The sequence below is a fragment of the Eutrema salsugineum genome, unplaced genomic scaffold (assembly GCF_000478725.1).
Source record: "Eutrema salsugineum unplaced genomic scaffold, Eutsalg1_0 scaffold_12, whole genome shotgun sequence".
In the NCBI taxonomy this organism is placed as follows: domain Eukaryota; kingdom Viridiplantae; phylum Streptophyta; class Magnoliopsida; order Brassicales; family Brassicaceae; genus Eutrema; species Eutrema salsugineum.
In genome coordinates, this window is record NW_006256895.1 from 10,322,571 (window position 1) to 10,335,866 (window position 13,296).

General features: G+C 35.7%; 3 protein-coding genes across 3 annotated transcripts; 2 read left to right on the forward strand and 1 right to left on the reverse strand.

Annotated features, from left to right (window-relative positions):
• LOC18025780 (vacuolar protein sorting-associated protein 32 homolog 1) lies at positions 1–2,083 on the reverse strand. Its single transcript, XM_006408839.2, has 7 exons — positions 1,886–2,083; positions 1,585–1,701; positions 1,187–1,286; positions 954–1,039; positions 757–848; positions 548–662; positions 1–445 (listed from the first exon to the last, which is right to left on the reverse strand). The coding sequence occupies exons 2-7, from the start codon at positions 1,654–1,656 to the stop codon at positions 263–265; spliced, it is 648 nt and encodes a 215-aa protein (XP_006408902.1). The 5' UTR covers positions 1,657–1,701; positions 1,886–2,083; the 3' UTR covers positions 1–262.
• A 4,696-nt stretch (positions 2,084–6,779) lies between these two features.
• LOC18025781 (hexokinase-1) lies at positions 6,780–10,140 on the forward strand. Its single transcript, XM_006408840.2, has 10 exons — positions 6,780–6,913; positions 7,026–7,312; positions 7,910–8,060; positions 8,165–8,347; positions 8,552–8,626; positions 8,734–8,889; positions 8,969–9,067; positions 9,146–9,276; positions 9,345–9,426; positions 9,506–10,140. The coding sequence occupies exons 2-10, from the start codon at positions 7,041–7,043 to the stop codon at positions 9,854–9,856; spliced, it is 1,500 nt and encodes a 499-aa protein (XP_006408903.1). The 5' UTR covers positions 6,780–6,913; positions 7,026–7,040; the 3' UTR covers positions 9,857–10,140.
• Positions 10,141–10,574: 434 nt separating this feature from the next.
• On the forward strand, positions 10,575–12,609 carry LOC18025782 (uncharacterized tRNA/rRNA methyltransferase slr0955). The gene has a single exon (XM_006408841.2). It carries the CDS (start codon positions 10,673–10,675, stop codon positions 12,485–12,487), a length of 1,815 nt encoding a protein of 604 aa, XP_006408904.1. The 5' UTR covers positions 10,575–10,672; the 3' UTR covers positions 12,488–12,609.
• Positions 12,610–13,296: the final 687 nt, after the last annotated feature.

Here is a 13,296-nt window from a genome sequence, read left to right on the forward strand (position 1 = left end):
TGTTAAAGAAACATTCAAATGCAGTTTATAAATAAAGCTCATGAGCCAATTGTATATAAATATAATTTCTCCGATCAATTTGACTCGGATCCTTATATACATATATAATCTTCCTTTCTGTTTTAAAAATAATGCACACCCAAATCTCATCTTCCAAGACCAGCTTCAGTTGCAAGAAACAACAGCCGTTGTTTAACTAACTATATGATTCTTCAATGGGTTTTGATTGTTTTTAATATGAGACGTTGAAAAGGTTATACCTTTAGAGAGCCATCTCAGCCTGTAATGCAGCGAGTTCATCTTCATCAGCGGTTTGTTGCTTCTGAGTTGCAGGACGAGCAGGTTGCTTCTGAGGTATACCGTTTTGAGCGGGTCCTGTTGGCTGAAGAAGTTGCTCTTCTAGCTCCGCGCCTTCTAGTTCTTCAAGTTCTGCTTCCAATTCATCCTGCAATCTCCCAATAAAGACAATGTTGACAAAGCTGAAAAAGACTATGTGTGTGTGTTTTTGTAAAGAGTATGATCGTGGGGCTAAGAGAAAAGTCTTTACCTCATCGAAATCAGCACCATATCCAAATGGAGCTGACAATGCTTCCTGGATCTGTTTCATGTTATCAGTTTGCTCGTTGATCTCATCCATTGTCTTGTCAACATCGTCAATGTTTCTGCATAACACAGATGTGTTCAAAACGCACACTTAGTCCTCTGCTTAAATCATACCCACTATTTGGAAAAACTCAGGTAAAAATAACCACATACGTTGCTTTTTGCATAGCTTTCATTGTAGAAGCTCCAGTCCTCAAAGCATCTACAGTCTCTGTTGTTGCTTTGGCACCTTCTAACATAATCATCTGTTAAAACACAGACAGTGATATATTCAATAAATCGCTTAATCATCGTAGCAAATTTCATAATATCCTTCATAAGTTATCAAACCAAAAAATAACAGGGCTTACTTGATCATGAATACGGAGCTGGAAATTCCCAAGCTGTTCAACTTGTTGCTCATATAACCTCTTCCTTTTCAAACATTGTATAGCCGCTGCACGATTACAACAAGCGTAAGACAATCTTATCTAGAGACAACGCAAACACATTCTCGGAGGTTTTCTACACAGAGAATATTCTAACAAGTCTAAACGAGAATTTGGTTCATAACAATCACAAAAACGAGGTTTAGCCTAATTACCGCGTTTGTTCTTCACCCGGGAGAATTCCTTCGCTCTCTCAACCTCTCCAGCAGCTTTTTTCAAGAGAACATTCTCCTTCTTCTCTAACATCTCAAGAGTCTGAGGAAGAACAATGGCACAATCGAGAAATTAACACAAAAGAAGCATCGAAAGAACAATAAACCAAAGTTGGTTTAACAAAGTAAGACAATTCCAATTTTCCAAAACACATACAAAAAAGAAACTAAGCTTTGTCTTGACTTTACATTGAAGAAGATAAAATAAGCAACAGTCCTTGACCCATTAAAGAGTTGTTGTTATCTAAATCTCTTAGCTTGTTAAAAAAATCCAGATTTGACATAAAGATCAAAATTTTCAAATCGGAAAAACAGAGGAATCGAGTGGTGGTGATAGATACCTCGTTAAGCTTGTCTAATGTTTGGAGAGTATTAGTCTCCTGCTTTGGTTTCCCGAACAGCCGATTCAACATTGCTGATTCTTGATTGATAATTCGCAAACCACACTGAGATCTCCTCTACATAAATCGAAACGATAAAAAATAAATAAACTTTCGCGTTCGAAATTAGGGTTTCTGTGGGTTCCGTTCACAAGAAAAAATTTTGATTACAAACCTAAAACCTTTTATTAATATTAGATGCCGAGATGTCTAGGTGAAGATTTTACAATAGAAAAGGAAGAATAAGGTTTTATCAATATACCTGAAGCGAAGGTTGCTTGATTGAGAGAGATTAATCGAGCGATGACGAAGAAGAAGAAGAAACGGCGTTGAAGTTTGTTCAATTTATTATACAAAAAAAAATCTAAGGATTTGGGTTTCCTAATCCTCTTCGACTTTGTAATGTAATAATTGATTGATATTTTCTTATAGACAGACATTGTGATATTTGATTTGTTCTTTTTTTCTTGTCGGGTGATATTGATTTGTTTTTTTTTATTATTATTTACGATGATATTAATTTGTTCTAACTTCTACCGTTTATATATTATCGCACTTCTATCTCCGAAATTTCGTTGAATCTTTTGCGAATTCCTCGGAACATATTAATAATTTGCTTGTAAAACTACTATACCCTAATTTTTACATATATTTAATTAAAAACAAAAATTGACATCTTTTGCTTACTGCATGATTCTTTGATTTCGTCTCTCAAGGGATGGGCCTGTGATCTTTCAAGAAAACAGATGGGTCAAATCTGAGATAGAGCCCAATTATAAGGGAATTCGAGGATACTTTGTCTAATAAATCCGGTTGAGTTTTGTTTTTTTTTTTGTTTTTTTGAAATTTGTTGATTTCCTCTTTTAATTGTTAATCTAAATTTACCAATTCGATGATTCTATGTGTGTACGTTCGCACGAGCTCGAGAAATGTCCTTTGTTTAATGCCTACCCATTTCAAGAAACACCATCATGAAATAATAATGTAAACGTTCCGCTAGCCTTCTAAATCTTTTAGGATCTTCATAATACCGATCGAGTACGTACGTACCATCATACGAGAGTAATTTGTGATTTTTTTTTTCGAGTGGCAATAATACTGTTAACCTTGATGTTGACTGACCATCATCGTTGTAACGAGTGGGTTCAACGCTTACATTCATAGTTGCTAAGAGCACTTGGTGTCGATTTTAAATATCGTGGTACTTGAACATACATGTCATATACTTATCCTAATTCTTGTGGTTATCTATCTTAATATATTCAAGTTATATTTAGCTATCTAAATATATTCTAGTTATATTTAACTAAGTTACGCAACCACGCACATCCTAATAGAGCGATTATTTTAAGTAAATAACAGCTTTTTTTATTTTTAACCTTGTAAATAACAGTATGTTGTATGATCAGTATGGACGTGTGGTTAGAATGAAAATATTCAGGTTTGTATTGATTTAGTCTTGGGCCGGCCTTTCTTATAATAAAAAAAAAAACTTAATACGAGGAAAACATAAAAAAAATGAATATGGAAAATGGAGAAAACACGAATTTGCATTTAACAAAGAACACGAAAAACAAATTGTTAAAAAAAATGAGGATGTATAGTAACATGGAAAGGGAAACTTCTAGCAATCGATGTCAGACTAAAGACGATGACAGAAGAGAAGAGTCATCTTTCCACCGTTAACAAAAAAAACAATTCTTTCCACCGTTGCTTTGAGAGAAGTAGTTCTGGACCACTATTTATTTTATTTCCAAACGACACATGATAATGACTAACCAAAAAGATGAATTAATAATGCTAAGACGTATACAAAACGGTATAATGTATATTCTTTGAACTGTGAAAGTTCATTCCCTTCATGTCTTAAATTCAAATCTCAAACGATTTGAAAGATCGCCAACGTTTGGTTTGCAGTAAGGTTAGATGTGGAAACTGTATCTCTCTTTCTTTCTTTTTTTTTTTTTTGCAGTAACTTAAAACATCTGTTTACAAAAATTAACGTCATTTTGAAAAAAATTATTTAAGAAGCTACATTTGTCCAAATAAATTATCAGAACTAACATAGGTTCATACATAATTTTACAAAAATGTTTTTTCAGATTCGATCCTTTTGATCAGAGTTTCAAGTTACATAATTGTATTTTCATGATAAATCGACGAGATCAAAGTCGTTTCCTAGATGATCAAGATTCCAACTAATGAAACCTTCTTACGATAATGAAAGATGTTGATTTATTGTAACGCATGAAAGTTACAAGTCAAAACTCGTTATTCAATAATATACTATAATAGTTCTTCCTATCATTTCGTAATTTTGTTCACATACGAACCCGTTAAAAAGTTACCCAAAGAAGACTCATAACATATCGTCTGTTAAGTTGAGTAGTTGTAGGGATCCCGACTGATGTGTTGTTGTTGTTCACGTGTTGCAGTCTACTTTTTTTTTTCGACACGTGTTGCAGTCTACTTAGCGATTGGAAAATGACTTCCACTACTCTTTTTATTCTATTGGTTTAATTCGGTTTGGCTTAAAAAAAAAAAAAAATATATATATATATATATATATATTATTCATTTTGTTGTTCCATTCGATGTGATGGAATGTCTACTCCTACCACCAGGGTTTGGACAAGGATTTTGCATAGTTATAGACTTATAGTATAAAAAAGGCGACTTAAAAAGTATAAAGTTAAAATTTGATTAGCTTTGTTAACACTTTATGCATAGTTAAACTAACAGAGACTACACATCTAGAGTGTGGGACTTACTGGGGTGTGGCGAGGGACAAAACTGAGGACCAAACTATTTTGCTTTCTCGTACCAAATCGATGTGAAATTTAAAGTGACTTTGAGATTAGAAGGAGAACATGCGCACACCAACTTATAAAAAAGGGGATAGATAGATATATTCCATTGATCTTACCGAGCTAATCCATTTTTTCTAATAACAATTTGTTTTTTTTTTTTCGATTTATAGATAGATATTACTCTTAGTCCCTACTCATTAATAGCTTTTATTGAAACATAGTTTTTGACTTTATGATCCTGAGGTGATTTGTCTAGGAGAGGGAAATGCCATGCATAAATATTTAACGTTTAACCAACATATTTATTTTATTTATTAAATGGACATTGAATTCTTTTTTTTTTTTCTTTTTTTGACAACCTGAACATTGATTTTTGTTTTTTTCTTCTCTCTTATTTTTTAATTATACAAAAAGACGTACTGGAAATTAGCAATGCACAATTACTGGATTTTTTCTAATGGAATTTTAAGATAATCAGTGTATAAAATCACAATAGTGTGTATACATTTTTTTAAGAATTTGGTGTACTTTTATTAGTTTTTTTATCTTTATTTAGGTTTATTATTTTACAAATTAAAGTGATCCTCTATATAGATTTGATATCTTATATTTTATGTAACTCTATAATATATAAAACCAGTTTGCACAATGTCTAAACATTATGAAAACACTCATGCATTTTATAGGTCATTTGGTATCTGAGCGGAACAAAAGGCTGAAGCTTTTGCACACACACTCTCACATTTTAAAGAACGACTCATATTTACCTCTTCTCTATATGTATCTTTTGAAGTTTTGTATCTTCTTTTTCAAATAAGCTTTTCCTTGTGTTTTATTTTCTGGTTTGATTTCTACTTTTGTATCTGTTTTAAAGACTAGATTTTGTACCATTTCCTTGCAGATTCACGATGCACTTCGTTTTCTTAAGTGGACTTACATCCATTGCATCTTGAGGCTCAGATTGCAGCCTCAGATTCATCTTCACCTTTCAACTCTTTTCAACCGGATCTAGGGAGCGATCACGTACCTTCCAAGGCGTACTATGCCAGTCGATGTGTGGCTCGTCTATGCTCCCTGTCTCTGCACCAGGATCATACACATTCTGGCATTTGTTTCTAGACATTAACAAACATTTGTTATTAGCAAAAAGAGTTGAAGTTTCTGTAAAACTATATCCTATCTGACAAATGCTTTCAGATTATGATTAGTTTTTAATTAGCATGTTGATTTTACGGTCAGTTTCAAAATCATGTTTCTTTGCTTTCAAAGGATTATGCATTCTACCCATTCCCTTGCTTAATGGAGCTTTATAGTGTGCAGTCGGTTTGGATCATAAATTTTCATTTGCATGCTGGTAAGCTTATATTCCATTTTTAGAACGGTGTGATAGTTCACTTAGATACTGGTGGCTTTTGAGTGAGAAGAATTATGGAGACGTGCCAATGAACGTCTTTGATGCAGTGTTGGACCAATCAATTTAGATGCCTTAGCCAAAATTTTAAAATATGCTTAACCGAATTATAGAAACATATTAATAAAATTTTTTTTGATAGTTTATTTATTTTTCTTTCTTAATTTTTTTTAATTATACATAAAGACATACTGGAAATTTGCTATGCACAATTACTGAATTTTTTCTAATGGAAGTTTAAGATATTCAGTGTATAAAATCATAATAGTGTATGCACATTTTTTGTAGAATTTGGTGTACTTTTATCAGTTTTTTTTTAATCTTTATTTAGGTATAGATTTGATATGTTATATTTTTCTTGTAACTCTATAATATAAAAAATCAGTTTGCACAATGTCCGAAAATTATGAAAACATTGCAATAAAATGAAATTAGAGAATCTACTAAATTATTAGCATAATATTAGTCTGTGGTCAAATCAATAACGAATTACTTGCGTCGTTTAGCTCATAAGTAGAGTCAAGCAAAGGAAATCAATCTGTAAAATTTAATGAGATTTTTCAAAAACCTATAGACAATCGTTTTGATAAGCTCTGAGAATATATAATCCATGAAAGACAAAATAATGACATACAATCTGTTCATTATTCATACAATAATTACATAAGCGATATACATACAAAAAAATACTTTCTTTTCTTAGAACATTCGATATATCATGATCATTACATTAATTTTTATACTTATTAATGTTTTGTAATTATCGGTTACTCAACGTCCTCCACAAAATTCGGCAAGAAAAAGACCAAAACCAAATCTCGGTGAGGGTCAGTTTCGTAATTCTAATCAAAATCAATGTCCATTATTTTCTCAGCTCAGCGAATAAAAAAAACCGGCGAGAAAATTACAAAACTCCTTAAATCGGAAGCAATTTAAAAAAAAAAAACAAACCAAAACCGAAAACTTGATCTTCTTTCCGTAGTTTACAGACAACGGAGCTGCTTACGTGGTCTTCTCTCATTTCTATACCATTCACAAACAAGCACCAGCTCAAGTAGATCGATCTAGGGTTCTTATTCTTTTCCCCTTCCTTTTTTCCTAATCCATTGATTTCAAACGAATTCGTTTTTTTTTTATAAATTGTTTTAGATCGGGATTCGTTGTTTTTTGTTTTGTTTTAGAATCGGTGAGGAGAGATGGGGAAAGTGGCTGTTGGTGCGACGGTTGTGTGCGCTGCGGCGGTTTGTGCGGCGGCCGTGTTTATTGTGCGGCGGCGGATGCAAAGCTCTGGAAAATGGGCTCGAGTGATTGAGATCTTGAAGGTGCTCGAGGAGGATTGCGCAACGCCAATCGCCAAACTTAGACAGGTGGCTGATGCTATGACCGTTGAGATGCACGCCGGTCTCGCATCCGAAGGTGGAAGCAAGCTCAAGATGCTTATTAGCTACGTCGATAATCTTCCTTCTGGGTAATTTTTCTTTTTCTGAATATTGGATTGAATTAAGATAAACATTGGCGATTTTTGTGCAAGTTTATCTGAATTTTACTTAAATTGTCAGATTCATTATCTGATTTAGACAAATCGTTGTCAAGTTTATTCTTTTTTTTTTCTTTTGGATAATTGATGAGCTCCATCTGATAAAGTTTCATGCTTTATGATTCTTTTGGATCGGGTTTCTCTGATTTTGATTTGATTTTTTTTGTTTCTTATTGCAATTAAAAGTTAGGGAATTCCATGAATTTAGATGTTTTTATATATGTTGTAATTAAAACTACTGATGGAATCCATTTGCGTTAATTTGAATCATAATAATCTCTCTTGAATCTGATTTTGGGGCTATTTGTGAAAAAGAAAAACTAATCTGGACAATGTAGTTTAAAGTCATTCGAGTCCTGATTAGTTTTCCTTGGAGTATCTGCATTTTGTTTCCATAGTTGACATGTTTTGATGTCTCACTGTTCCTTGGTTTTGATGTCTCACTGTTTCCATAGTTGACATTCTGATGCTGTTGACACAGTAAAATTGAGCTGTTAGTGAATCTAATCTTGAGCATCAATTTTACAGGGATGAACATGGTTTCTTTTATGCACTGGACCTAGGTGGAACAAACTTCCGTGTCATGCGTGTGCTTCTTGGTGGTAAACAAGACCGTGTTGTCAAACAAGAATTCGAAGAAGTCTCAATTCCTCCTCATTTGATGACCGGCGGCTCAGATGTTAGTTCCCTGACTAGAGCGTTTCCGATTCATTTTCAAGTTTAGTCTTGGTTGATTGATTATCTTTGTGTATTGACTATGTTTTGCCTAATTGATGGAGCCAGGAATTATTTAATTTTATCGCTGAAGCGCTTGCAAAGTTCGTCGCTACAGAAGGCGAGGACTTTCATCTCCCAGCGGGTAGACAAAGAGAATTAGGTTTCACTTTCTCTTTTCCGGTTCGGCAGACGTCTTTGTCATCTGGCACTCTCATCAAGTGGACCAAAGGATTTTCCATTGAAGATACAGTATGAGCTTCATTATCCTTCATTCTTTTCAAAATTTATTCCACAAGCAGCTTCTATGCTTCACATTCCTGTCTATTTCATGAACCCCTTTCTTGATTTAGCCCGGTAGATGAAAAGATTACAGTCACTTGCTTATCATTTTAAAAGCAAACACTCAATACGATTGTGCTTGCTTTTTCTGAACTCTGTTTCTGCTTTCTGTAGGTTGGACAAGATGTTGTCGGAGAGCTTATTAAAGCTATGGAAAGAGTTGGGCTCGACATGAATGTTACAGCCCTTGTGAGTTTTCTTCTTACCCAAAAGGAATATTTTTTTTGTGTTTTTTCACTTAAGCTTATGTCATTTATTTGGTGACGATTCTTTAATTTTCTTTGTGAACTTTACAGGTAAATGATACAGTGGGAACACTTGCTGGTGGTAGATACTATAACCCGGATGTTGTTGCCGCTGTTATTTTAGGCACTGGCACAAATGCAGCTTATGTCGAACGTGCACATGCAATTCCCAAATGGCACGGCTTACTTCCCAAATCAGGAGAAATGGTTTGTGTTTTTTTGCAGCAACATAGCAACTTCAGTTAAGCTTTGTACCACTTGAATCTTAGAATGTACTGCGATGTAGGTGATCAACATGGAGTGGGGTAACTTCAGGTCATCGCATCTTCCATTGACAGAGTATGACCACTCACTAGATTTCGAGAGTCTGAATCCAGGTGAACAGGTATGAGCTTTGAAAAATCTGCTGCTTTCAAGTTTGTTTAGAGAACTAGGATCGATGCTCACACTCTGGCTTTCTCAGATTCTTGAGAAGATCATTTCCGGTATGTATTTGGGAGAAATCTTGCGTAGAGTTCTTCTGAAAATGGCTGAAGAGGCTGCTTTCTTTGGCGACTCTGTCCCTCCTAAGCTGAGAATACCATTCATCATAAGGTACATTGTTATTTAATTGTTACTTGCATCAAATCAGAAGTCTGATATAATCACTTTACGGTATGCAGGACACCGAACATGTCTGCTATGCACAGCGATACTTCTCCGGATTTGAAGGTTGTCGGAAGCAAGTTAAAGGACATATTAGAGGTTAGATTCTCCTTATGCTTAACAATTCAACACTAACATATAATGAGGTCTCAACGAGATTGCTTTCATGATCTCTCAGGTCCCTACGACTTCTCTGAAGATGAGAAAAGTTGTGATCAGTCTCTGTAACATCATCGCTAGCCGAGGAGCTCGTCTATCTGCTGCTGGGATCTATGGGATCCTCAAGAAACTAGGAAGAGAGACACCAAAAGATGGAGAAACTCAGAAATCTGTGATCGCCATGGACGGTGGACTGTTCGAGCACTACACTCAGTTCAGCGAGTGTATGGAGAGCTCATTGAAAGAGTTGCTCGGAGATGAAGCATCAGAGAGCGTCGAGGTGATTCATTCGAATGACGGGTCTGGTGTTGGAGCCGCGTTACTCGCTGCCTCACACTCTCAATACCTTGAGGACTCTGAAACAAGTTAATTTAAAAGAAAGGCTTCATCTTTCATGGCTCCAACAAGCATGGAAAAAAGGTGAGACCTTTGTGTTTTATCTTATGAAGAACTCATTGTTTGCCTTTAGGGTTTAAACAAATAAAAGAGAAAAAAAAGGTAAGCCCTCCGGGGAAATTTTTTTTGTTTATCAATGTTCAGGAACAATAATAAACCCCTGGATTCTTCTTCAGGCTCTGGCAAAATCCAAAAACCAGCCAATGTTGTAGAACTATATATTTCGAGTTCTATATATAAATGATCATATTCATTTTTTTTCCTAGATTACAGAGTGAGATGTGTAATAAATTTTGCATCGTGGGCAATGAAAAATATCATATTTTCTTCTCCAGATTTTGATTTCCAGATTCAGGTGATATCCATGTTTTAGCAATCACACCATTGAGAAAAGATATGATCTTTCTACTGATCAAAGAACAATTACAACAACTTGAGAACGAATTAAGCTGCATCTTCTCACATTCTTGAAAATAATCCAGATAAATATTTCATAAAATCCTTCACTGTAGAAACTTGATCCAAGGTAAAAACTTGATCCAAATCCTTATTTCGAGAGGCGTTTTGGCTAAAAAAATTTAGCCTAAAATGCGTTTTCCTGGACGATGCCGTTTTTGGTGTAATCTTTCTCCGGTCTTCCCTTAAACCCTAAAACTTTGATATTAAGATTTGGCTTCTCAATGGGAGGAGAATCTTCTTTAATTTTCCTTTTCTGAGAAATGCTTCTCTCTCTGTACCAGGAGCGTTTTCCCTGAGAATTTCACCGGGAAAAAGTTCAACCCAGAAAAAAATGTACTGTAATTTGACAAGAACCCAAGGATTTCCCATGGCGATTAGGGTTTCCTTACAACAAACGAAACTCAAAAGTTTCCAGTTCTCCAAGTCTTCGAATTTACCAGCTAAGTGTTACGTAAACCCCAAAGGAAGCGCCTTTGCAGATGTTTCGACTGGGTTTAGCTGCGGTAAGAGTCAAAGGAGTCTTTTAGTTAGTTCTCGTCTTAAATCTGTGGAGCTTGGAATGTTAGGGAAGCTTGAAAGTGTTAGAGACTTTTCGAGCTTCGATTCACAGAGATTTGGGAAACGAAGTAGTAATTGTGGTAGAGGGAAATTCGGATTAGGATCGAAAGCTTTCCGAGAGAAGAGAAGTGGCGGTAATGGTCGTGGAGATTCAATTTGGGTGAAATCTGATGAGAAACCAGTGGAAGAGAGATTCCAGAGAGCTAATCGATCATCTTGGGAGAGGAGAGATGGTAGAACTCGAAACGATTCGGTTTCTAATGACAGGAGAAGTAGATTCGGTGCTCATGGTGAGACGAGGAATCGAGATTCTTTTCGTCCTCGAGGAGATGATAGAGGCGTTGAAGCAGAAGAAGAAAGCAAGAAAGCTGGTGGAAACTCAATTTGGGTTGCTAATGATAAACCTGCGAAAGACCAATTGCCGAGAGCTAACCGGTCATCTTGGGAGAAACAGGAAACAAGAAACCAGAACTCATTTCGTGCCAGAGGTGATAATAGAATCGCTGAAGTAGAAGACGAAGCAATGAGTTATTCCCATGGAGATGATGATAGAATCGTTGAAGAAGGGGAGACTGAGCAAATTGAAGAAGAACCAAATGATGCTAGGTGGCCTGAGATCAGAAACAGGTTCAATAGATATGATGTTAGAGACCAAGGGCGTGACAATGCAGCATATCGAAACTGGAATAGGCAAGAGAATTGGGGAAGGAAAACGTGGCAAGAGGCTACAGAGTCAAGCGTGCCTAGGATGGTTGGTGAAGTGGTTTATGGAGTAAGTCCAGTGTTAGCTGCACTCTCTGTTGGGAGAAGAGAGTTCTACGCTCTGTATGTTCAAGAAGGTTTGGATTTGAGTAGTAACAATAGGAAAAAGAAAGACAAGAAAGGTTTCGAGAAAGTCTTGAAAATGTCTGAAAAACTCGGGTTAGACATAAAGGAAACTTCGAAGCATGATCTTAACATGGTTGCTGATAACAGACCTCATCAAGGATTGGTGCTTGATGCTTCTCCACTGGAACTGGTGAAAGTGAAAGAACTTGATCCGGTTTCACCAGAGGATGAGAAATTCTCTCTTTGGGTAGCTCTAGATGAGGTCACTGATCCGCAGAACTTAGGTGCGATCATAAGATCGGCCTACTTTTTTGGAGCCACTGGTGTTGTGGTATGTGCGAAAAATTCAGCTCCTTTAAGTGCGGTTGTGAGTAAAGCAAGCGCTGGATCGCTTGAAGTAATGGAACTTAGATACTGCAAAAACATGATGCAGTTCTTAGAAGCTTCTGCTGAGAACGGTTGGCGTGTGGTTGGTGGTTCGGTTTCTCCAAAGGCTGTTGCTTTGAACGAGGTTTTACCTGGTAGCCCGACAATTCTTGTCTTGGGGAATGAAGGAACGGGTTTAAGGCCATTAGTAGAGAGATCATGTACTGAATTAGTTCGGATTAGCGGTAATATGCCTAGAGATGTTGCAGTTGCAGAGTCTGATGATGCGGAAGGCGATGGATTCAGATCTTTTCTAGCTGTGGAGAGCTTGAACGTGAGTGTTGCAGCTGGTTTGTTTCTTCATCACTTGATAGGAAAGAAAGCAAGTGTTTGATTCCGTGGTGAGTTCTTCTAAGCAATTTCATTTTTGCACCAAACTTAGGATCTGCTCTGTACTTGTATTACTTTCTACTTTCATTCTATGATTATCTTACGAAATTTGGTTGTCATTGATTTCTTTTACGTGATCTCTTTAAGCTCGAAAGGTTACGCTATAACGAAGTTCTTATGTTGCATTTAGTGAAGGGATAGATATGAAACTAGTGTCTATACGAACAAGTCTTCTTTGTACATGGTTTCGGTTGTTTGTTTGTATTTTCGTTTTTATTTTTACATTCAGTGTGATTTTCTGCAATGAACCTAATTGTAAACGCAAAACCAAACGCAAAAATTTGCTTTTGAAACAATTGAGATCAAATCTCTACAAGCAAATCTTGTTGTAATATGCTCCTTGGTAATTTGCAATGAGTAGGTGGATCTGCAACACGTTATGTGCCCCTTTTATATTTTGTTTTGAAAAGAAAAGGATATGGAGACAAAACATACAAAAGGATGTTTCAAAACATTTGTGTCTTCTTATTGCTCTCACATGGCCTTTCGTACTTATTAAGAGTTACATCTAACTTTATGTGTGTGTTTGCTTTATGTGCATGTGTAATCCTTATTGTTTTTCATCATATGGGTATATATATCCTTATCTAGGGATAGCACAAGGTATAAGCCTGGTCCATTTCAGCCTCGGATTTTGGATTTATATTTAAGGATAGTTTAAAGTCAATTTTCTTGTATATATAGTTTGTACCTTGTACACAAACACTCATAATCCATTGAAGTCAATATCTTGCGATATAGGTTATATATCTT